Source organism: Scheffersomyces amazonensis (assembly GCF_036850825.1).
Source record: "Scheffersomyces amazonensis strain UFMG-HMD-26.3 chromosome Unknown RJT21scaffold_6, whole genome shotgun sequence".
NCBI classification, from domain to species: Eukaryota; Fungi; Ascomycota; class Pichiomycetes; order Serinales; family Debaryomycetaceae; genus Scheffersomyces; species Scheffersomyces amazonensis.
In genome coordinates, this window is record NW_027042746.1 from 1 (window position 1) to 24987 (window position 24987).

Here is a 24987-nt window from a genome sequence, read left to right on the forward strand (position 1 = left end):
TCCAACATCCACACATCCACACATCCAACATCCACACATCCACACATCCACACATCCAACATCCAACATCCACACATCCACACATCCACACATCCACACATCCAACATCCACACATCCACACATCCAACATCCAACATCCAACATCCAACATCCACACATCCAACATCCAACATCCACACATCCACACACATCCAACATCCAACATCCAACATCCAACATCCAACATCCAACATCCAACATCCAACATCCAACAATCCAAACTTTCTACCCAATTTCTACCAAAAACCTACTCTTTTCACTTCCATTCAACTTACTCTAAACTACCATTAACTACTTCTTTACACTACTCTTACTACTCTTACTACTCTTACTTCTCTTACTACTCTTACTACTCTTACTTCTCTTACTACTCTTACTACTACTACTCTTACTACTACTACTCTTACTACTCTTACTACTCTTTTCCCATTACTACTCCCACACTTCCCTTCTCCCTTTTCTTTCTTTACTCTTACTACCCTTTTCACTTCTCTTTCTACCCTTTCTTTCTTTACCAACTTCTACTCTTTCTTTTCTACATTAACTACTCTTTTCACTACTACACTACTTTCCACTCTTCCTTTCTACCTTTTCTTTCTTAACATTTACTACTCTTCAACTACCTTTACTACCATACATCTCCTACTTTCTCCCTTTTCACACACACTACCTAACTACTCCCACACTTCCCTTCTACTCCTTCTACCTTCACTTTCATACTTTCTCCTACTTTTACTACTCTTCTCCCTAATACTCTACCTTTTAACTCTTTAACTACTCTTTAACTACACCACCTTTCTTTAACCACTACTACTCCCACACTTCCTTTTCACTACTACTACCACACTACCTTCTCCTTACCTTTTACTTCTTCCTTTACTTCTACTTTTACTTTAACTACTTTTACTCTTTAACTACCCTTTTCTCTAATACATTACCTTTCTTTAACCAATACTACTCCCACACTTCCTTTTACTTCTTCTTTTACTTCTTTCTTTACTTCTACTTCTACTACTTCTACTTCTACATTAACTTTCTCTACTACCACACTCCCTCTTCCTTTCCACTCTACTACTCCTTCTTCTTTCCCTTTACTTACCTCCTCTTACATCCCCTATCACTACCACACTTCCTTTACTCTACATTAACTCTCTTACTTCTACTACTACACTTCATTCTACTACACTTCCTTTTACTTTACCATACACTTACTCATTTACTACTACACCTTTACTAACACACCTTTACTCATCTCTCTTTTTTACATTTCCATTTCTTAACTTCTACTTTTACTTCAACTACTTCTCCTCTCTACCACACTCCCTTCTTAACTTCTTCCTTTACTTCACACTTTTACTTACTTTAACTTTCTCTACTTTACTACTCCCACACCTCCTTCTCTACCATTTACTTCCTCCTTCATTACTACTTCCACTACCCTTTTCATCATTTCCCTTCTACTTACTCTCTTCATCTTTACTTCTTTACTACTACCACACTTCCCCTCTACTCTTTACTTACTACCTTTCTACTACTCTTTTCACTAATCCACTTCCTTCCTACCTTTACTCTTTCACTAATACTCTTAACTACCTTTACTACCTTTCCTCATCTTTACTTTTTACATTTCCCTCCTTAACTTCTACTTTACTTATCACTACTACCAAACTCCCTTCTTAACTTCTACTTTACTTCCTTCTACTTCTTTACCTACTCTTACTATACCATTACTTCTAACCCTCTACTTATCACTTTACTACTACCACACTTCCTTTTAACTTCTTCATTACTTCTTACCTTCTTCCTTACTTCTTACCTTCTTCCTTACTTCTTACCTTCTACTTTACTTCTTACCTTACTTTACTTACTCTACTTTACTTTACTTACTCTACTCTACTTCTTAACCTTTTCTTCTACCATTTCATTCTTTTACTACTTTCTTATCATTACTTAACCCCTTTACTACTACCACACTACCTTCTCTTTACCATTTACTTCTCCCTCTACTTCTTAACTTCTACTCTACTTCTTAACTTCTACTCTACTTCTTAACTTCTACTTTACTTCTTCCTCTACTTCACCCATTTCCTTTCCCTTACTACTACTTTCCTATCTTTACTTTAACTACTTTACTTATCCTACTACTCACCTCTTAACTTCTACCTAACTCTACCCCACCTCCCTTTACTTTTACTTACTTTACTACAATAACCTTTCTTACTTTACTTCTACCACACCACCTTCTTTACCTTTTACTTCTTAACTTCTACTTTCTTTTTTACTACCACACCTCCATTTACTTACTTTACTAACCCTTCCTACTTTACTTCACTAACCTTTCTTACACACTCTACTCCTTCTTCCTCATTTACTTCAACTTACCATTAACACAACTACTCCCACACTTCCTTCTCTTCCTTTCCTTACTTACTTTACTCTTACTCTTTTCCTTACTTTACTTTACTTATCACTACTACCTTACTTCTCCCTTACTTCTTATCATCTTCATTTCTTACCATTCTCTTTTCTATTTCTACATATACTATCACTTATCATTTTCTTCTACCTTCTCTATTCTTTACTCCTTTTACTTTTCTAATAATCCATAACTACAACCTTTCTACTTCTACTTATAACTTAACTTATTTACAAACTACCTTTCTCTTCTTACTTTCTCCTCTTCCAATACTACTCCCACTTTACAATCTTACTATTACTATACCTTAAATCTCTTCTTTCTTACTAATATTATTTTACTACTTACTTCTACTTTAACATTCCTATACAACATTACCTTAAATCAATACTAATACTTCTCTTTCTAATACTACATACTTCCTTTCAAAATTCCCTTTTTTTATTCTTTTCTTCTTTTCCCTTACTTTAACACTCACTATTCTTACTCTTACTACTTCTTAACCACTTAATTCTTTACTTACTTAACTTTAACCACCTTCTCTTCTATACCATTTACATCTCAACTTCTTATCTTATAAACCAACTCTTTTATCACATTTTACTACCACACCACCCTTTCCATCACTCCTTTCTATTCTTTTTAACTGCATCTCTTCCTTATCTTAACTCTACATCTACTTTAACATACCTTTTACACTTTAACACTTACTTTCTCACTTCTTTTCCTTCCTATTACATCTCTTCTTCCTACTTATCTCACTAAAACTTCAACTATTCATTCTTACTATACTTCACACTAATCTCTATACTTCTGCTTCTAACTTCTAATCTCTAACTATTCTTATTCTTTACTTTAACTTACTAACCTATAACTACTTACAATTTACTATAACCTACTCCTAGCATTACTACTCCCACACAATCCTTCTTTCTTTACTACATATCACTTTCTTTAATTATTCACTTGCGATATCCATTCGATCCCTTGCGATTAACTTCCACTTTTAATACTTAATATTACTCCTTCCACACAATCTATCTTTCATATTACTTTCTCTTACTAATTAATTTGCGATTCCCGTGCGATTCACTTCCACTTCTAAACTCTTTTCTAACAATAACCTAATATAACTACTATAGCCTACTCCCACACAATCCATATTTCATTACTACATATTACTTTAATTATTCACTTGCGATATCCATGCTATTCCTTGCGATACACTTCAACCAATTATACTGCTACTTAAATCAAACTTTACTTTCTTACTTATAATTACATATTTACTATTATTATATTTCTTGTTCTACATATAATCTACTTTACTTGTCATATTCTTTACTATTATTACATTTTTTACTTCATATTATAACACAAAATCAGCCTTGCTTAAATTTTTAAACATGCGCTCCCATTTTCAAACTATACTATATTACAATACTACCATACCTTACACCACTTGAACTGCTTTATACCTTATATTTTTATTATCCACTCGTTAATTCATCTTATAACATAATATTAGCATTATAATTGCATATTCATAATTTTATATACTATATCATCTTTATCATTTTTTTTTTAAATTTATTCTCATGCTAACACTTTTTCGCAATAATCTAACCAAATTCTCAAAAATTAATCACACTTAAAATGATTTTAACTTGCTTATTATTAATATATAATCACCTCCACACTTACATACTTTCAATTATTATCTATTATCACCTTCAACCATTTACACTTCTTACTAAACCAACTTTTTATTTCACATTTTATTCAAATATTTAACTATTTCTACATATTTTCTAACTCTGTAATACTAACTCTAACTTTACTTATTATAATAAAACATCTACCGAATTCCTTTATATTAATAATTTAATACTACTAGCCTCTTTTCCAATCTCATACAATAACTTACAATCACCCTTATTACCTAATAAAATATCTACTATACTTCACATAAATTACTACAAACTTACTCTTACCTCCACATAATCTATCTTTTTATTACCTTCTGCTTTATTCAAATAGCCCTGATACCATTACACTTCAATTTACTTTAATATCACTACGCAATTCCACTTTCACCTCAATTTATAATTTTGCGCTACTACCATATATACTTTCTTAACTGTAGCCTATTTTATTACTGCTTATACTAACATTACTTTAATTAATTCTACTGCTATCTAAATACCGTGCTTATACTTATTTCATACTTGCTATAACATTATCACTAACTTTACCCCATTTTTAGTTTGCTAAGTCTAGTACTAATACTTATAATTTCTACTATATGTAGTAAAACCTACTTCTAACCTACTTCAAGTTCAAATAATAGACCTTATTACTAGTCTTCCAATTAATTCTTGACAACTACATTATATTCTACTATTCTTCAACTTCATATCATTGATGAAATATTATTTTACTTCGACTTGTAAAATAAACGCTACCAACATATATTTTTATTTATCTACATCATATCTCAGTACTACTTATACTAACATGACTTAACTTGTTACTAATTACATCCAAATGCCCTGTATACTTTAAATATATACCTACTTTAACATTACCTTTAACTTTACCACATCTTATACACACCTTATATCTTATACTTTCCATTTCTAATATACTATCTTATCCTAGTCCAAAACACTACTACGTGTCAACTATCGTCATCATTATTACTCATATATATGTAGCATTATCTTAGAGTCTTCTATCACTATAAAATTTCTTGATATCACTTTTAAAATACACGTAAATATACTTATAAAACTTTCACTACCTATACTTAACTTAACTATAATATATCTTATTACCATTTATAAAACCATTATTTGACTTACTTCTAATGATAAATATATTACCAACCTGACCTAAGACACTTTGTTTACACTCTTCAATAACCTTTACTTAAATTGCTTTTATTTATATACAATCTTTAATATCCTTTAACTTTATATAAGTTTAAGAGTTTACTTCTAGACACATTACTCTAACTCAATAAACGCACGGATATACTAATCAACCATTATATCACCCCAAAGCCTCTAGTACACTTAATCTTATAATAATATTACTTACTTCTGTTAACTCTAAATATATTACTGCCAAATCGGCAAATACTTGTAAATTTTTCGATCACAATTTTTGCGCGCTAATTCGACCCTCCCTAATTTTTTGCTTTCTTAAAGTTCGCGCCTACCCAAACCCTCCCTATTTTTTCTCGCTAGCTAAATGCTCCCTAAATTTTTCGACACTCGCTATTTTTTTTACGACATAACTGAGACGCTACAAGCATATTCTACTAAGACTATGCTAGAACCAACTCCACCACTACTAATCCTCAATAACTCATATCCCAACCATAACTAAACACTGCCATTATAAATCAATCTCACTCTTCACTTTTTCAATACACTTACAAAAAATACCCAATGACGCCTGTTTTAAATGTGTTCTTAACTATGTAAAATTTCAATCCAAACACTCTAAATATAGTGCTAATAAGCTCTTCTTTGAACTGTACATGTGTTCTAAACTCAATATACCCTTACCAAAAGATCAGCCTCATACCATTAATAAAAGTGATACTTGTTTTAAATGTGCTCTTAACTATGTTAAATTACCTAAATCCAAACACTCTAAACTTAATGCTAATAAGCTCTTCTTCTAACATTATTTGTATTCTAACGTCAATATAACCTTGCCAAAATATCAGCCTCATACCATTAATAAAAGTGATACTTGACGACTGTTTTAAGCATTCCTTAACTATGAGAACAATACTTTCGCACATACTAGAAAACTTCTAAATACCTGTAACTTCACCCACCTTAATGTGAGTACTACCAAACTGTAGAAATATCTTAACTACATCACCTTATACCATATACTTCATTCTGAGCTCCAAGCAGTTAAGTATAAACTCTATTGCAATCAGCCAGAATATACCTTGTCAATTTCAATCAGTATTTTTTCCCGCCTAGACAAACCCTCCCTAATTTTTCCTCGCCTTCAATTTATTGAGTATTTTCTTTCAACTAGTAAAATCGGACAGTATTTTTTTGCAGCTTTTGCCTTCTCCAGTATTAACTTTTTTCTGTCCAGCCCCCTAATTTTGTCCACCTAGCGAACTACTTGGTTAACTATTTTTGAAAGTAACCATTTGAGCTGTCCTGATCTTACTTCTATTTAATTTACTATTACTACATCAATTTAGAATATTCACAAATACTAATATTTAATTTATAATTATTTAATTTATTATTAAGAGATAACAGTTCGTAAAATAATTCAGATAAGAAAACCTGATCCCTCTATTAATAGTCATAGCGAGTATTATTAATTGTCAATAATATTTTTTGCAATACTTTGATTTAATATATTTTAATAACCGTCTGCACTGTATCATCTAATTAGTAACCTGTTAAGTCTAAATAAATATAATAAGTTAATTTTTATGCACGAACTTAAATCAATGCGTAGTGTGTACCATTTACCTAAATAAGGAAAAAGTTAGAATGAAAATATTTCAAAGCTTTTTCAAAGAAAAATAAAAATTTAACATCAAACCAGATAGATATAACACTAACTAAGATCAGATACGTTTATCATAACCAAAGTTCTTAAACCAACAATGTCTACCACAGATAGTACTGAACGCGATTTTCTTAACCACGGCATTCCATATTATGGAGAAGTCTTCAGCGACGAACACTCTAGCGAAAGTGAAGATGAAGTAGTTGAGTCACTTTATGACCAAGCCACTAATCAAACTCTTGAAACCTTGAACTCTAACGGATACATCTGTACTCCAGGAATTCCTTTTGTCTTTATTCCGAAAGCCAATGAATTCAGAAGTATTCCGAACATGCAGCAGTTCAGAAGACTTATCACTGATATTCCTGGATGGGAGGGTAATGTGGCAGCGAAGTATGAGAGTTTGGAACCCTTCTTTTTAGATGAATCTAAATTGCAGAGAGACATTACTACCAACAGATTGTCTACCAATGTCTCTATTCCGGGTGTCCAACCAATTGACATGTACAATTGTAACTTTTGTGACTCTTCGTTTATTGGGTTAAAGTATTTCAATCGGCATGTCAAGAAATATCATCCTGAAGCCAATCATGAAATGCTAGTCCTGCTGCAGCAGCTGGGTTATCCTGTTAGAATCAGTAGCCGTTTATCATCAATTTTAATTGAAGCAACTACAATTGATATCTATGAGAATTTAACTCAGGAAAATATTTTACTGGACTTGAATAAGGATAAATTCTTATCATTACTTTGTGTTGAAAGGGCAATGAGACTTTACAAGGAAGTTCCAGAAGATGAAGCCGGTAAGAAAAAGCTTACCAGTTTAGTAAGAAGCTTTTTTACAAAGGATCACTTGGACAAGCTTAATGAGTTTCAGAAAAACTTGAATACTACCAAAGTGTTCTTAAAGTCACACTATAGTAGAGGGGCGGTTAATGATTATGTTAAAGCCACTGTGACCTTCCTTCAAGTAAGTTTATTCCATTTAGATATTAAGGTAACTTCGAAAGAGGACTTCGACAAGTTCTGCACTATGTTCTTAAAAGATTATCTTTTAAAAGTTAATGTTGAGAGAACAGTTCTAGACCTTTTTGTTCTTAGTTGTATGCTGCAGAATAATAGTCTTGTCTCGAACTCAGTGAGAAGGACTATGTTCTGCAGCGTATTATTCTTCTCCAAATTAATCATTATACATGAAATTACTAAAGAAGAATTTAAAGCATTCAAACAGGAATTAAAGTCTCCCAACATTGAACATAGTGCAGGTTATTTCAGTCTTAAATGGTTGTTCAATCAACATGATTTAGCTAGTCCTCAGACTCCGATGAATTGTCAACAAGTAGGTTCCAGAACAGATGCTTTTAGAATTAACGGTAAGATTGTCTCATTGCAACTATTGAATGATATGAGAAAAGGTTGCATTACTACAATTAAAGATGAGTTGGTTGATATATTTGGTCCTGATCTCTTCAATGGTGTTAAATATTCAGATATAGTTAAGGAGTATAATAAGAAACTCAGTCTCCGAAAAACATTTAAACGCTATAGCAATTCTGAATTTCAACTATTACTCAAAAAAAATAAAGTCAAAAATGTTCATTCTGCTGTTGCTTTGTTCAAGAGAATACTCAAGATTCAAGAATTACTTTACCTACTTATTATTATTGGGTGCGGAGCACCCTATAGGTCTCCAGAGATTCTCACTATGAGAATCGAGGACCACTCCAACTCACCTAGTAATGTAATTCTTGATGAAGAAAATGTAGTATTCAGAACTACCTACTCCAAAAATTTAGACCGTCACAATACTATAGTTGCTATTACTAAATACTTGAATGTGGAAACCGGACAATATCTCATATTATACTTACATTTGACAAGGCATATATTGTTGGAGCTTAGACTCAAGTTTATTGAGGGTACTAGTTATACAAAAGAACGTACTAATAGACATGTTAATTCAGATATAGACCAAGACTTAGTTCAGGAAATCGAAGAAATAGAGAATGAAGAAGAGGATCTAGATGTAGAAGATCCAATAATCAGGGCCGCTAATAATGTTGAATATATTAAAAGAGAGTATTTTACCAAGTTGTTCATATCACTTAATGGTCGAGCTAAGCCGGACCTTGGATTGAGTGCCATTCGAAACATCACAAAGGCATATGGTGTTGGGTTAAATCAAAGAGAAATGCGTCAAGGGTTACATTCATTGGTTCACTCTTTAGTTGTTGACTTTAATAAAGTTGAACAAATAATCAGTGAAATCAATAGAATGAGCAACCATTCCAATACAACGGCCTTGGTCAATTACGGTTATAATCATGAAAGCAGAAGTAATGTCAGTAACAATTTACTCCAAAGGAAAGTTTGCAATAGATGGTATGAGATGTTGACTAATCATGTAACCCCCGAAGTTAATAGTTCAAACATAATATGGCAAGATGTTAGCATTGCGGATGTAAAAGACGCTTATCTTAAGGTTTTGAATTTTCCAGCTAGAGAAATACAAGTGGTTACTACCTTGGAGGTTCTTAGAAATAACTCTATAGCTATATGTTTAAGAACTTCTGAGGGAAAGACAGCAACATATGGGGTTGCCAGCTATTTGGAAAACTATGTGTTTCCAAGTAGCAAAAGGCAAGTCTCAGTAGTTGTAGTACCCTTTATTTCCTTGAGATTAGATATATTAGAACATCTAAAACGTTACGGAGTTGTACCATTAATTTATGAGGGTACTATTAATTACACCACAGCATATGATATGCTAATAGTACAATTAGAACTATTTAGTAATGAATTGATAGAAACCATTGAAGCTTCCAACCATATGTCAGTACGTCGAATTATATTTGAAGAGGCCCACTTTATGTATCATCAATATAGAGAGAGCAAAAATGAAGAAATTGCTAAATGCAAACGATTTCAAATGCTCTTTGTGTCAGCGACATACCCTAAATCATATGAAAGGGAATTGAACAGTTTGATAAATCCCAAAAGGCTAATTAGATTAGAAAGTCCTTCCATTGTTCGTCCAAATATAATACTTAATAAAACCATTGTCAAAAGAGAAGAAGAAGTTGCTGAAATAATTAAATCAAAAGTATTACAAGTTCCTTTTAGTATTGTTATCTTACCCACTATAAGAAAGGTACAAGAGTATCATAAAGAATTCAAAGAGGCTGGTATTAATTGTGAAATGTTCCATTCCAAGTTAAATTTCGCTGATAAAGAGAGTGTTATAGAAAAGGTATACAATAGTGAATTAAGAGTTGTAATTGCTACTACTGGGTTTACTACCGGATTAGACATAACATCACTTAGATATTTAATTATTGGAGACCAATGCTATGACGCCGAAACTCTCATACAAGCCAGTGGTAGGACTGGTAGAGATGGGCAGGCATCGACAGTTGATTTGATTCTTGTAGCCAATAGAAGTAAAGATGAATTTCAAAAGAAACTCATGTCACCTACATGTTTGTCGGAGGTTCAAAATTGGTCCCAAGAATTGGAAATCAAACTGTGCACAGAACTCAAAGTACTGTTGTGCAGTGTCTGCAGAAGCAATGGTCCAACACAACCGATAGTACCAATTGAAGTAGAAACAGATAGACCAATTGAAGGAGAAACACAAGTTGATAGACCAATGGAAGTAGAAACAGATAGACCAATTGAAGTAGAAACACAAGCTGATAATACAATGGATGAGACAGACACTACTGACTGGTTTGATAATTTGCCTGTCGTCAATCAAGTTCCACCTAGTATGATTAATAGATCACTAAATAAACCAGCTAGCAATAGAATTTTATTTAACATACCTTTAGCTCAATCATCAATAAATGAAGTTGCAGGTAGTCTGTCCAATACAACCAACACATATCAGTCACCTTTGTCAACCTTTGATTCAACAAGACCAATATTGAAAAGAAGAGGAGAAACACAGTCATACCAATCTGCCTCCAAACAACAGCGGATATTAAATAACCAATCAGCAGATGAATCATTATATCTTCAAACAGATGAATCGGTCATTTCAGTACTCCAGAAATATAATGATAATATCTATGTAATGATGGATCCACAACGTTTTAAAAAAGCTAAGTTTGAGGATGAATTAAGAATTGATAATGCCTTAATTTATAATTTCCAACACTACTATTACCGTGGTCTTGGGAATCAGGTGATCTGCTATGGATGTGGACTCAATCACGAAACCCACAATATAGAATGTCCCAACTACAGATTTACTATGGGACTCCTTATTCCATATGTCTTGAGTTCCTCCAAAAAGTTACTTAATTATATTAATCAGGATAATATAGAAAGGGCTATAGAACTAAGAAATATAGTAGTTAATTATGTACATCAGGAGCTGTTTAGAGCCAAAATGAAGAGCTGTGTATTACTAAGATTCAACAAACAGTTGAACTTAACTCATCATAATATCCCTTTTCAAGAATTAAGTCAAGATTTGTATAATCTATTGTATACCCCCAAGCCAAATAATAGGCTTGGGGCTGATACAACTAAAAGGAGAAACTTCCTGACAACACTTAAAGTGATTAATGGTTGGAGGGGAGTAAGTAGTAAGGTAGGATGGCTGATGGACAACAATGTCAAAGAGGAAAAAATGAAACAATTAGAAGATAGATTAAGACAGAAACAAACTAAAGGAGCATGCAAAAGATGCCACTTGATGCATCAAGGTGAATGCATGATGGAACAGTTACTAAGTTTCATTCTTTTGACTGGCTATTACAATATAGACTTGTGTTTTATTACCTTATCTAAGATGTTTAGGAATCAAGAAATAATATGGATACTTCACAGCTACGATGATTTTCTTAAAGTTATATTAAGTGAATATCGAGGGACATATGGGTATATGTACTTCATATATATAATGATCCAACAAGTGAAAGAAGAGGAAACCAGCATAATGCATTACCATTTGGATAAGAAGACTAAAATGGTATTAAAGTAAGTATAAAATTATAGTTATATATGTATGTAAAATTCTTTCTAGTATAAATTTTAACATTACAATATATTTCTAACTAACTTGACTTCACTTCTTCCATTTAGAATCATTACTTTCTCTTAATCATTACTTATACAAGTTAAATATATTTTCTACTATACTCAATAAAAGTTATTGCTAGCTTACTGCTACTTCCAATAGTATATTTTATTACTTTCCCAATTAAAGATTACTATCCATTAGACTCTTGTTCTAATTCATATCACTAATAAACACTACTTTTAGTTAGACTTGTAAAATAAGCGCTACTTACTTCTACATTTTTAACTATATCATATACCACTGATACGTCAGCTAATACTATTGAAGTTATTTCTAATTCCAATTGGGTACCTCCAATATCCTTGAATAACACTTATATTTAAAGTATCATTAAGTTACCTTCAGTATAACCTCTAAAACTATACTTATAATATCTAATAGACATTCTATATTACTCTTTAATTACTTAATTACTATTTCCATATGATGATATTTCTAATTAATTTGTTCTACCTTCCATCCTACAGTTCCTTTACTTTAATTAAAGTCACCTTAAATACAACTATTATGTGACAACAATATCTATATTTATTAAATTCTATTAGCTTTCCGATAGTTAGAACAAGATTACTTATGTTACTACTACATTTAACAACACTCATTAATTACTACTATTTAAACCAATTCTATCTTCAGTGCTAACTTAGCTTGACTTGCTATTGTTAAATTTCTAGTAAATTCTACTACTTAATTCTAAATTGTATTAGTTCTATCTAAATAATTTCAAATTAACATCTAAACTACATTATGTTCCAAACTAACTTCTAAAGCGCATTAAGTTCCAAACTAATGTCTAAATTACATTATGTTCCAAACTAATATCTAAACTACATTATGTTCCAAACTTACTTCTAAAGCGCATTAAGTTCCAAACTAATGTCTAAATTACATTATGTTCCAAACTAATATCTAAACTACATTACGTTCCAATGTTACTACTTTAGCAATTGTACATAGTGCCACTTATCTAACTCTAATTACTATACTTTAAAATATAAATTTAATTTTCTGCTCACTAAAAAATTACAGCTAACAATTTCTACGCACGACCAAAAATTCAAATCTACATTAATCATAAATTTATTACAAACTAGAGAAGAGCATAAAATGTGAACCAAATCATTTATTAAAATAATTATACATATATAACTTATATAATTACATTCTACATCTTTTGAAATAACTTCCAAAGAAAAAGATGATCTTTCTATATTAAATACAACCCTTAATATACAAAAATACCAAATTTACCAACAATCAACACCAGCAAACTATACCATTAAAACTTAGAGTGCTAAACAAGTGCACCGAGTGACCAAACTCAATAGCTACCTAACCTTACCAAAACCAGCTTAAAAGTCATTGAATTGCCTTGACTGGACAATATTATAGTAATTACTTTAAAACTCTTGATTATTATATTACTGATCCACAAATAGTAATAAATCACCTTAAACAAGTGCACCTAGTGACCAAAAGCAATAGCTACCGAACCTTACCAAAACCAGCTTAAAAGTCATTGAATTGCCTTATCTGGATAATATTACACTAATTACTTTATAACTCTTGACCATTAAACTACTGCTCCACAAATAGTAATAAATCACCTTCTGAAACAAGTGTACCTAGTGACCCAAGTCCATACTAAACGAATCTTATCAAAACCAGCTTAAAAGTCATTGAATTGCAATGGCTGTATAACATTATAGTAATTAATATATTAATCATAATGAGAAATACAATGATGTCTAATTAGTGAATCCGTAACAATTGAAAGTCATACTCAAATGGATCGTGGTGAAACTATAACCAAAATAACATATGTACTTTAAAAACCATTAAAATGTTGCATATCAATAATAGTGTAGTTTACTTATGTTGTTAATAAACATTTACATAGCTCACTTCATAAAAATTTCTGGTCAATCTAAATTATACTAGACTATTTTTTTAGTACGGCATATAAACGACTCAACTTGCACCCTTAACTATGGGAAAATCAAAATGCACCCAAGTTCTGTCCTGCGAGGTGAAAATTGATTTTTTACATAGTAAATCTGCTCTCCTGCACACAGGCTAATATCTATACTAGCTGAAAAATTAAATGATCCCCACTATCTAAATTGTATAATACCCAATTAAGCAATTTGGCGCCTAGAACAGTTCATTTAAAATATATCTTTATCTTTTAACAAAAATTATTACTTTTACCAGTTATCATCCTACAAGTGTACACAAATCGGTTTATATGTTCGGTTTATAAGAAGATTATTGATGGTTTTTCGAAAGCTTGGCAATATTATTCATGTACATTTGGAACAATGATTTTAGCTTTAATGTTTCATTCTACATGTGATATCTTCTGTTCATAAGAAAATTTAAACTTTGATTGTACTCGCTAGAAAGAAATCCTGTTTACGAATCTTTTCAGATGTGATAGCTTAGGATATATGATCTTGATACTATCATTGATTGATGTACTTTTGAATGTTGATGTACTGGCTTCAGTTACTTCAGTTTTCGTGGAATCTATGTTTATTCACAGAGAATGCTTGTTATCAAGCTGGTATTTTGGTCCTTTATGGCACTTTTATACACTTTTATACTTTGATAGAGAGATCTACAGAATAATAAAATTTAACAGTAAACCCTAACCTGAGGATTTCAAGAAGGCTTAAATCGATAATCTCACCAAGAGAAATAGTCATTAGCAGTGAGGTACGATACTGATGAATACTTACTATTGGAAACTACAGGTTGAATTTATGCTGAATAAAAATAAGAAAGCATTTTACTGTATCGATATTTGTCACCTGCAGGTATATAAGTTTCTATTTACACTTTCTCATTACTTGTTGATTCAATCAATCTATCACTTAACTGTTAAATATAAAAGTTTCCCTATCATTAGCATAGAAGTTACTCTAAGAGACTGAAGCTTTGATGTATATTATAGCAGCTTTTAGATTGCTATGTTAGATTAGTCTGACTATAATTAGTTGAAGCTAGAGTGGAGCAATATTTTCAAAAGGGGCTGCATAAATCTTTTGCATTTAAGAAGGGGGATAGATGTACAGAACAAGTTTTGTGAGGTATTTTTTCTCTCTAATAGCATGTGCAGACCAAAAATTGGGACGTCGTCTATCATTTTTCTTGGCTTATCGCTTATAAACCATGTCATATTTACAGTATTTTCCACAAGTCCGCAAGTGGCGTTAATGAGTAGGTTCAAGGCAGGCATGAAGTTTTCTTTCCAATTTGCAAAAGTTGTGGCCCGCTATAAAGGAGTGGATTTTGCCTGTGACTCAGATAGTTAAGATCACAAGCAACACAGTTACAGGATCAATATATTTCAGTTTAGAGGTCGTAGTTGCTTTTAAACACATTCACCTTTGAAATTCTGAATATAATTTTACAATATAAGATATAATTAGTATTAAGCAGTATAAATTAACAATTTTAGCATTTGATATTGGAAAATAAGTCATAAAAACATTGTAGAATGAATTTCTATTACTTACCCGTACCTAACCCAAATATTTATTCAAATTTAGGGTTCTGGTCTATGCAATATTCAAATTTAGCTACAGTAAAAAGTTTCACTAATTTAAACAAATTATTTACGGATGAAATAAGGTTAACAGCAGTCATAATTGTGGAAATAATTGACGAAAAAACTAATCATAATAGTCCATTGGCTTATACGATGAAACATTAGGGCGATTATTTGGAATATATTATTTCGTAAATATTAGACCATTTTTGATTATAGCTTTGGTAATAAGTACGATCTACAGTATTTGGTAAAATGAAAAGAAAAAAACTCTTGATTTAATGCTTTTTAGAATGTAATATCTGTTTTCTCATATCCCATCCTGAAATTTAAAGTCTAGTTGTAGTTTACTATTCTTCTAAGAAATCACAATCAAAAAATTGAAAATCTTGTTTCCTACGAATGAGTTTAGACATTAATCAATTTTACAGATTACAGAACTTATGGTTGTCAATTTATTCTGTATATTAAACTACACAGCAATCTCAAAATAAAGAACCACATAATCAAAAAATCACCATATTGCTACGGAAAAAAAAAGCGGTTAAACTCCAACAAGATGTGTTGAAGAAACATTTGTAGCATTTTCTGCATGTTCACTTGCCAATTTCTCATCAGGAGTAGAAAATTTTTTTAAGGTGACAGTACCATCATCTCCAAAAACTCTAGCTACCTCTTCTAAAGTACAACCAAAAGTTTCAACGTAGAATAAATAGACCATAACTAATTCAAATGCAAGAATGCAACAATAGACAATATAATACTTCCATTCAATAGCTTGCATAGCGACGGGATTAACAAAACCATTATAAAGTAAAATTATGTTTTGGAAAACTTGAAACAAATTCATACCTTTTGCTCTGTGTGAATATGGTAAAATTTCCGTAACATATAGATATGGTAATCCATTGGCTCCAAAATCGTAAGCTAAGTAGTAAAGAAAAATCATAGCGAGAACACCATTTGCCAAAGACTTCTGTTCAAAATTTCTCTTCTGATTTATAGCAGAAAGGGCAGTCCAGATAATATAAGTAATCAACATACCAGTAATACAAACTAAGAACACTGTTCTTCTCTTAAATTTATATATTATGGAGGCTGAGAATATTGCGATAACCAAATTATAGATCATCAAACATCCATTAAGCTGCAATTGTTGTTTTGTACCTGTGATACCAATGGAGTCTAAAACTTTATTCAAGTAATAAGAGACTAACCCATTACCAGAAAGTTGCATAATAAAGGCAGTAAAGAAAGTTAAAAACAATCTTTTTCTAAAGGAAGGAATAGAAACAAAATCAACGTATCTTGAACTTGAATAAATCTTTTCTAATTCTAAAGCTGCTTCAATTTCCTTTATTTCAAATTCCACAAATCTATAGGCTCTCTCATCTTCATCTGCACCAGTGTGGTAGACGTGTAAAACATGTCTTGCTTTTTCAATTTTGCCTTTTGATATTAAATATCTAGGAGATTCTGGAACCATAAAAAAAAATACAACTTGGACTAATGGTAAAAAGCCTTGTAAGTAGGAAGGAACCTTCCAAGAGTAAGCTCCTACAATATTTCTGGTACCATAAGTAACCCAAGCAGCTATGATAGCTCCGAAATACCATAATGCATTATAACATGATGTGCAAGTCGCTCTGTAGCTGGGATAAGACAATTCAGCAATTAAATTTGGAGCGGAAACAACAGAAATTCCAAATCCAAAGCCAAGAATTATTCTGGATATTAAAAAGAACGCATAATTATAAGACGCACCCTGTAAAATAGCCCCAATAATTGTAATACTAGATCCACAAATTATACAATTTTTTCTACCAAATTTATCAGAAACAAACGAAGCGAAAGGAAAACTGCAAATGACTCCAAAAGTTGTTCCATTGGAAAGTGCCCCTAAAATAGAACCTTCTGGATATCCCATATGTTTATTCCATGTTTCTAAAGCTTGAAAACCATTTAACATTGAACTATCATATCCATTGTTGGTAGATGTCAATGTGATTAAGAAAATGTAAAAATGTAACCAACGGAAGTGTGAATATTTCCACCACGGTTTGTCAAGGTATATGTAATTCTGAATATCATCATTATTTAAGTAATTTTGTTGTAACTCAATCTGATCTGAGATTGATCCCGAATCAGTTTGCTCTTTGTTAATAACCTGCTTCACGTCTACCATGGAAAATGTTAAAATTAAAGATGGTTTATCACTAGATTTATTGATATTGCTTATATATCAATCTCCAATATCAAATTAATTATTGGACTATGGTAGTAATGTAATGAAACTAAAATTAATTGGCAACTTCTAAACTGAATTAGGAGAAATTTTGGTTTATTTATACAAAAGAATTACTGGGGTTGGGAGACATCAGACAATCAAATCAATTTGCAGCCTTGATCTTTAACCCAACCAAATTTTAAAGCCCTAATTATTATTTCAATGATCATTACTTATTTTTGTAATTTACTAAATGCATATAGTCTTATTTTGGCTAAGTTTCCTTCTACCCCACAATATTGCAGCATTTTCAACTTTAAATAATTTTTTTGACGCTATGTGCCTTCCCTCGGAAGAACTACCCTGTCAAGAAGGGTAAATACAAAACAAATTACCAGATCATTGTCAGCAGTGGTAACAAAATCACGAGTTATGCTAGGGTTGTAGCCATTTGAGACACTTTTGAAGAATTAATCCCCACCATGAATAAAAAATATCTTCCAAGGAAAAATAATTTTACTTATCTTGATTGTACGAATATTGTTGAAGTATTTATCCATGGTCTACGAATCCCGTGTAACTTTTACTTTGTTTAATAAAGCTTAGGGACATCAACCGTTGAATGGTATTTGTTAAATTGGGTTAAGTATTAGAAGTTTCGTATTAGTCTCTACTTGTATAGTTCAAATGTGACTTCTATGTAACATAAATAACAACATAAGGTCACATTCGTAAAGTGATGCGGGTTATAATGCAACCTCTCCGGAGGGGTATGAAACGGAACAAAAGCAGCGCAATGTGTCATTCTCTGTCCACAAATCAGACTAAAAATTTTTTTTTCTATACTCGGTATTTTTCCCGCGTTTACTGAGAGAAAACAATGTGACAGGTAAAAGTTTCCGCTGTTTAGATTTTCCCCCGGATTTCTGCTTTGCATTTCCTAAAACAGTACAATGCACCGCACTTGCGGAGAATTTTAGCGATAATTAGAAAATAATTTAACACATTCATAATAATTTAAGTCAGATCTATCACCCAATCTCACAAACTTTAATCTGTCGTAAAAAAGTTCATGAATCACTCGGTGGTATAAACCAGCTTATCACAAGGAATTGTTTAAGGGTATTTCCAGAAGAGAATATAGCATGTCGACTGGATTTTTGAAAGTACAAGGTACTAAAATTCTTGATGCTAATAGCAACAGTGTTGTTCTAAAAGGAACTGCAATTGGTGGCCATTTAAACATGGAAAATTTCATAACTGGTTTCCCAGGTCATGAAACTGAACATAAGAATGTCATTAAAGAAAAAATAGGAGAAGAAAAGTACCAGTACTTCTTTGATAAATTCTACGAATATTTTTGGACAGAAAAGGATGCAGAGTTCTACAAAAATGAGTTGGGGTTCAACTGTTTAAGGATACCATTCAATTACAGACATTTCATTGACGATGATGGAGATATGTTCAAGATATTGCCGAAAGGTTTTGAAAGATTAGATAGAATAATCGATATTTGTTCAAAATATGGTGTCTATACGATATTAGATTTGCATTCAACCCCAGGTGGACAGAATCAAGGATGGCATGCTGATTCTGGAATCCATAAATCGATCTTTTGGGATTTTAAAATATTTCAGGACGTAATTATCAATTTATGGATTGAACTTGCTAAGCATTATAAGGATAATATATGGGTTGCTGGATACAATCCATTAAATGAACCCGCAGTTTCCGATCATTCCAAGCTAGTTAACTTTTATATTAGATTGGATAAAGCCGTCAGAATGGTTGATTCGAACCATATCTTCTTCATTGATGGAAATACGTATTCGATGGATTTCACGAAATTCCCACCACCCTCTGAATTCATTTCAAATGCTGTCTATTCAATTCATGACTATTCTACATATGGATTCCCGAATATTGAAACGAGTTTATATCTGAGCACACAAGAGGAAACTTTAAAATTAAAGAGGCAATATAATAGGAAAATTGAATATCATAAGAAATATAATGTTCCAGTATGGAATGGTGAATTTGGGCCTGTTTATGCTTCTCGTGTCAGAGGTGATAAAAACCCAGAAATAGTGAATAAATCTCGTTATCAAGTTTTAAAAGATCAATTGGAAGTCTATAAAGTTGGTGATCCATCTGGTGATGAAGATCCAATATCATGGTCTATCTGGTTATATAAAGATATTGGTTATCAAGGTTTAACTTACGTTTCCCCAAAATCCAAGTGGTTTCAAGTTTTTGGTGACTTTCTTATTAAGAAGAAGAGGTTAGGTTTAGATAAATGGGGAAATGACATTGACCCTGAGTACAACCGGTTGTATCAAAAGTTGGTTTCTCACATTCAGCTGAATGTTCCAGAAAAATATCATAAAGTATTATATCCTCATACATGGACTATTAAGGATTATGTTTTCAGGGTTACTAAAGATATGCTTTTCTCTCAATATGCTCAACACGAATATGCAGATTTATTCGTAGGATTGAGCTTTGAAGAATTGGATGAGTTGGCCTCTTCTTTCAAGTTTGAGAATATTGAGCAGCGAGAGGAATTGAACTCAATTTTAAAAACTTATTAATTAATTCTTCCAATGTATAGATTCTAAATTAAGAAATTTTATAGATATGAACATGAACTCGTTATCTCAGAATCGCTAATATAAATCAGTATCTACCAATTCTCCCCGACAAGTGCTTATATAAGGAAACGATTAAATTGCAAGATTTTATTTGACTAATCGAAATTTCACATATATTACTTTAAAAATAGTGTAACATGATGAAATGTGTCTTTCTCGTATCGTAATTCATTATTTTGTATCTCGATTGCTTCAATTTCAATGGTGTAGGTATTATAGGTAGCAGATATATTTACATAACTCTAATAAATCCGTATATAAGTGCCTTAAACAATAAAAGCATTTAAATGGGGAAACTACCATTGTCTTAGAAGGCTAAAAAATAAGTAATTATAAGTAACTATTATCTATCCCGAGAGGCTTAGATGAGGTTTGAAAATGACGGAAAATATCTCTCTCCACTTTTTAGATTTTTGTGGTTTAGATTCAGATTCAGATTCAGATTCAGATTCAGGTATCTCTTCGTGATATATTATCCAGCGTCTTCGTAAGTCTCGCCACTACAACGAAATGAGGAATGGAGGGGGGTTTCTTTCATTAATAATTACACATTCATAATTTACGAAATTAGAATATACTTAGTAATATCCTCTAACGGATAAACTTCCAGTTAGTTGAATTAACTTAGCATCTATTAGACCTTGACGTTTAACTTCGTTCCTACAATTGAAACTCTACTTAAAGTCCAAAATGATGTCCCAATAACTGCTAAAGTCCCAACAAATATGACGAAATGATTATAATTGGTTGTACTTCCTTGGCCAATGATCGCACTCGCAATTGGAACTCCAAATAAGTTTCCGATACTTAAAATAGCGTTCAATAAACCATATTTGGAACCTATTTCACTCACTGGTGTTATTTGTGATAAACAAGCAGGAAGTAAACTTAAGATTGAACCCAGACTAAAGCCTGCCATAGTGGCAAATACTAATAAAATCTTGTAGCTTGATCCAAAAGGTAACCACAAAATAAGAATACAAATTGAATAGAATGTCAACATCAATATGTTGACATTAAATCTACCGATATGGTCAGAAATGTAACCTGGTACCCAACGGCCCAAGATTCCTGCAGCATTCCAAACAGTTAATAACAACAAAGAGTTAGATTCTGATACACCATGAGAAATGGCATACGTTGCAAAATAAGTTAGCACTAAGACTAATGATAATTCTGCAAAGAATGCTCCAGCAATAAGGTAGATATATTTTGCATCGTTCAATTTCCAATAAGATAATTTCTTTAACCTACTAGTCATTTTATCCCACTTCGTATCAAACTCGTCTGACGTGTTGTGTGACTCTCTCTTAAATCTTCCTTTCACCAAAAGTATTGAGATTAACATACATCCTAAACATGTAAATGCAAAAATTCTCATTGCCCATACATAACCATATACAGAATAAGTATATCTCAACATTAATGGAAACACTAATCCACCGACCGATCCTCCGCTAGTTGCAATGCCCGTATAATTACCTCTTTTCTTCAAAAACCAGTGACTGATTACTCCTATAAGAGGTGTCATTCCTAATCCATTACCAATCCCTAAGCAAATAAAACTTAAAATAAAATGATAAACCTTCGTGCTATTGGCTGACAGCATTAACCCTACAAATACAAAGCAAGTGGAGGCAATTAATAGTTCTAGTGGACCCTTTCTATCAAATATAGGACCAACTACCAACCCTAAAGCATAAGCTAATGATAAAAAGATGGAGAAAATCCACGATATGGAAGAAGCTTTAACTAAAGCCAATTGATGTGTTGAAACATAGGCCTGAATTGCACCAATAGAGTTTATAATTCCTAGATTTACAATTAAACCTAAAAATGATCCCACTATAACTGAGTAAGCCTTGAGACCACCGTCAGGATAGTTAACTTCGTCATCAACCTCCTGCTCAGCTTGAAGATCATTTTGTCCTATCTCATTTGATAAGGATAAGGTTGCAATTGGACTATCAGAACTCTCTGAAAACAGTTCTACATCATTTCTGTTCCTATTAGTTAGCTCTATCAGGTGAGTAGACGACATTTATGTATTCAATCACTTGATAATTTGACTATTACAAATCGTAAGGGTAGTATAAATAAATTAAATGAGTCAGATCGCTTAATCTCCACTTTTCAATTTTTCAGACAAATGTCGCAAAAGTGAATATTGGCTAACTTTCTATCTAGTTTACTAATGTGAATTATACAACGTCACGTTATAATGTAATAAACACACAGTTTAATTAAGCTGGTTATTTATCAGATTTAGTATTCTAGCAGCCAATAAGTTTTAACTGTAATATTTTTGCCTTAATACAATAAAAAGAACATGTTAATGGAAACAAAATCTAGACCTGCTATTAAACAAACAATATTTAAGACGTTAAAATAACCATTTAGTGATGGTATTCACATGACCCAAGATAATCAATTAATTTAATGTCTATATTAAATTAAAATAATTTCATCGTAGGTTGTTTGGTTGACTTGATATTCTAATTTATCTTATACTGCCTAGCTGCAAAATATATAGTGAGAATTGAGGCATCGCGAAAATAGAAAATAAAAAAAATTATGTGGAGCTTCATAAGGTAAGTTCATCAGACAAGAACATCAGTTAACATGGTATCCTTTTCGTGTGAAGTGTGTAACGACACTGTTGTGAAGAAAAAGCTTGATCAACATAGCCAAAGATGTTATGGTGCATATTATACTTGTATCGATTGTTCAACTACTTTTGAAGGTACATCGTATCGTCAACATACCAGTTGTATTTCAGAAGCTGAAAAATATGAAAAGGCTCTTTACAAGGGACCAAAGAAGCAACAGAAGAAACAACCTGAAGCACCAAAGAAGGTAGAAATACAACCTGTTGAATCTAAACCTGAATCTAAAAAGGAAGTCACATCCGACAAAGTTACTAAAACTAAAAAGTCCAAATCTTCCAGTTCAACTTTAAGCAACTTGTTATCATCCAACAAGAAAGAAGGTTTATATAAAATAGTGAAAAAGTTATCAAAGGAGAGTTCAAAAGATATCAAGGAAATCTTGAAGACTTTGAAGGTCACTAAAAGCGAAGATGGTAAAATTATAATAGAGTAGATAGATCATACAGTTTAAAATTCTTGTATAAGTAACTAATGTAACATAATATAACATGATATACTAGAGATTAATAATCGAATTTTCTTACGCTTTAGATCTCTTATGTAAAGCTCTACTCACTTTCGAATAGAATTGAGACAAGGTACTATAAGGAAAAGATAAATTCTCACATAAGTAATCTGGTAGAATGGTCTTAAGATACTTTGCATTTTCAACCGCACTTAATTCATTTTCATCATCTTCTTCGTATTCATCTTCAAGTGCTTCTAAAAATGTAGGTTCGTAATCTATTTCAGCTGTAGATTCAAATGTTTTGGAAATCACAAGCTTATAAGTAATGTAAACTACATCACTACTATTTGAGGAAGACTGTTTAACTTCAAAGTAGAATTTCTCGTCATCTTCGGTGAAATTAATAATTCTTAACCCAGTTAATAATTCAACCATATCAAGGGTGAAGCCTATATCTTCAAATTCTTTCTGTATAGCCTTTTGATTAATAAGATCTACTGGTTTATTCTTCTTGATTCTTATAGGTGATTGATATATGGAATCAAATTCACGCTCCAGATCTAGTTCTATCTTCGAATGATTATTACTATTATTATTAATATCATTTTTATTATTGCCATTCACACTCAATTTGGACTTTAATTCTTCAATATCATTTAATAAATTATCCACAATATTTTGTTTGTCTGATAAATCTTGATTCAATTGTTTTATTAATTCATGATCATTGTCTAGTTGTTTCTGTACCTTAAGTTTATAATTCTCAAATATAGAATCCTGCTTGGTATGTACCAAATTATTAATTAAACTTATTAATTCCTCACTATTCTTAACTGTCAATATATCTTTTTCCTCAATGACTGAATCAGTCAAATTCAATTTTCTTTTAACTGCCGTAGAAGGAGAAGATATTAAATTCTGTATTCTTTTTGCACCTGATTTAGGAGTAGAAGATTTTGGACCTGTAGATTTAGGAGTAGATGATTGACCAGAAATCAAAGACTCATCGTCTATAAGTCTTGATGGTTGTTTCCTTACTCGAGGCAGACTTCTTACCAATTGTGAATCAGTCTTAGCCACGACTGGTTTCTTTGAAATTTTAGATTCACTAGATTTTGTACTTTTAAGTATGGAATTGTCATCCTTTTTTGTATTCTGACCACTCAGTGGGGTTGCCAGTACTTTTCGAGTTCTAGGAGCCATTTATACTTTTTTTGAATCTCTATACACAGCAATAATTTTAAGTGTATTGAGGTCTGTTTATGTTAACGCGTTAATGTTTACTTGAGCTTGGTGATACTTAAATATGCTGGGTAGGCGCACTACTTTTCACT

At 31.9% G+C, this 24987-nt stretch overlaps 6 protein-coding genes across 6 annotated transcripts; 3 read left to right on the plus strand and 3 right to left on the minus strand. All coding sequences in view use genetic code 12, as the record gives it.

The window, feature by feature from the left end:
- Positions 1-7113: 7113 nt before the first annotated feature.
- RJT21DRAFT_141216 (DEAD/DEAH box helicase) lies at positions 7114-12680 on the plus strand (the record flags this gene model as incomplete). The annotated part of the gene is made up of 2 exons (XM_064883389.1): positions 7114-12002; positions 12573-12680. 2 exons carry the CDS (start codon positions 7114-7116, stop codon positions 12616-12618), a joined length of 4935 nt encoding a protein of 1644 aa, XP_064736528.1. The 3' UTR covers positions 12619-12680.
- Positions 12681-16053: 3373 nt separating this feature from the next.
- Positions 16054-18199, minus strand: RJT21DRAFT_48381 (general substrate transporter). The gene has a single exon (XM_064884761.1). The coding sequence runs from the start codon at positions 17841-17843 to the stop codon at positions 16203-16205; it is 1641 nt and encodes a 546-aa protein (XP_064736529.1). The 5' UTR covers positions 17844-18199; the 3' UTR covers positions 16054-16202.
- Positions 18200-18774: 575 nt separating this feature from the next.
- RJT21DRAFT_48388 (glycoside hydrolase family 5 protein) lies at positions 18775-20860 on the plus strand. The gene has a single exon (XM_064884762.1). The coding sequence runs from the start codon at positions 19031-19033 to the stop codon at positions 20474-20476; it is 1446 nt and encodes a 481-aa protein (XP_064736530.1). The 5' UTR covers positions 18775-19030; the 3' UTR covers positions 20477-20860.
- A 193-nt stretch (positions 20861-21053) lies between these two features.
- On the minus strand, positions 21054-22629 carry RJT21DRAFT_122042 (uncharacterized protein). Its single transcript, XM_064882273.1, has one exon. The coding sequence runs from the start codon at positions 22575-22577 to the stop codon at positions 21171-21173; it is 1407 nt and encodes a 468-aa protein (XP_064736531.1). The 5' UTR covers positions 22578-22629; the 3' UTR covers positions 21054-21170.
- Positions 22630-23158: 529 nt separating this feature from the next.
- RJT21DRAFT_115421 (uncharacterized protein) lies at positions 23159-23638 on the plus strand (the record flags this gene model as incomplete). Its single annotated transcript, XM_064880345.1, has 1 exon — positions 23159-23638. One exon carries the CDS (start codon positions 23159-23161, stop codon positions 23636-23638), a length of 480 nt encoding a protein of 159 aa, XP_064736532.1.
- A 71-nt stretch (positions 23639-23709) lies between these two features.
- On the minus strand, positions 23710-24908 carry RJT21DRAFT_122044 (uncharacterized protein). The gene has a single exon (XM_064882274.1). The coding sequence runs from the start codon at positions 24854-24856 to the stop codon at positions 23726-23728; it is 1131 nt and encodes a 376-aa protein (XP_064736533.1). The 5' UTR covers positions 24857-24908; the 3' UTR covers positions 23710-23725.
- Positions 24909-24987: the final 79 nt, after the last annotated feature.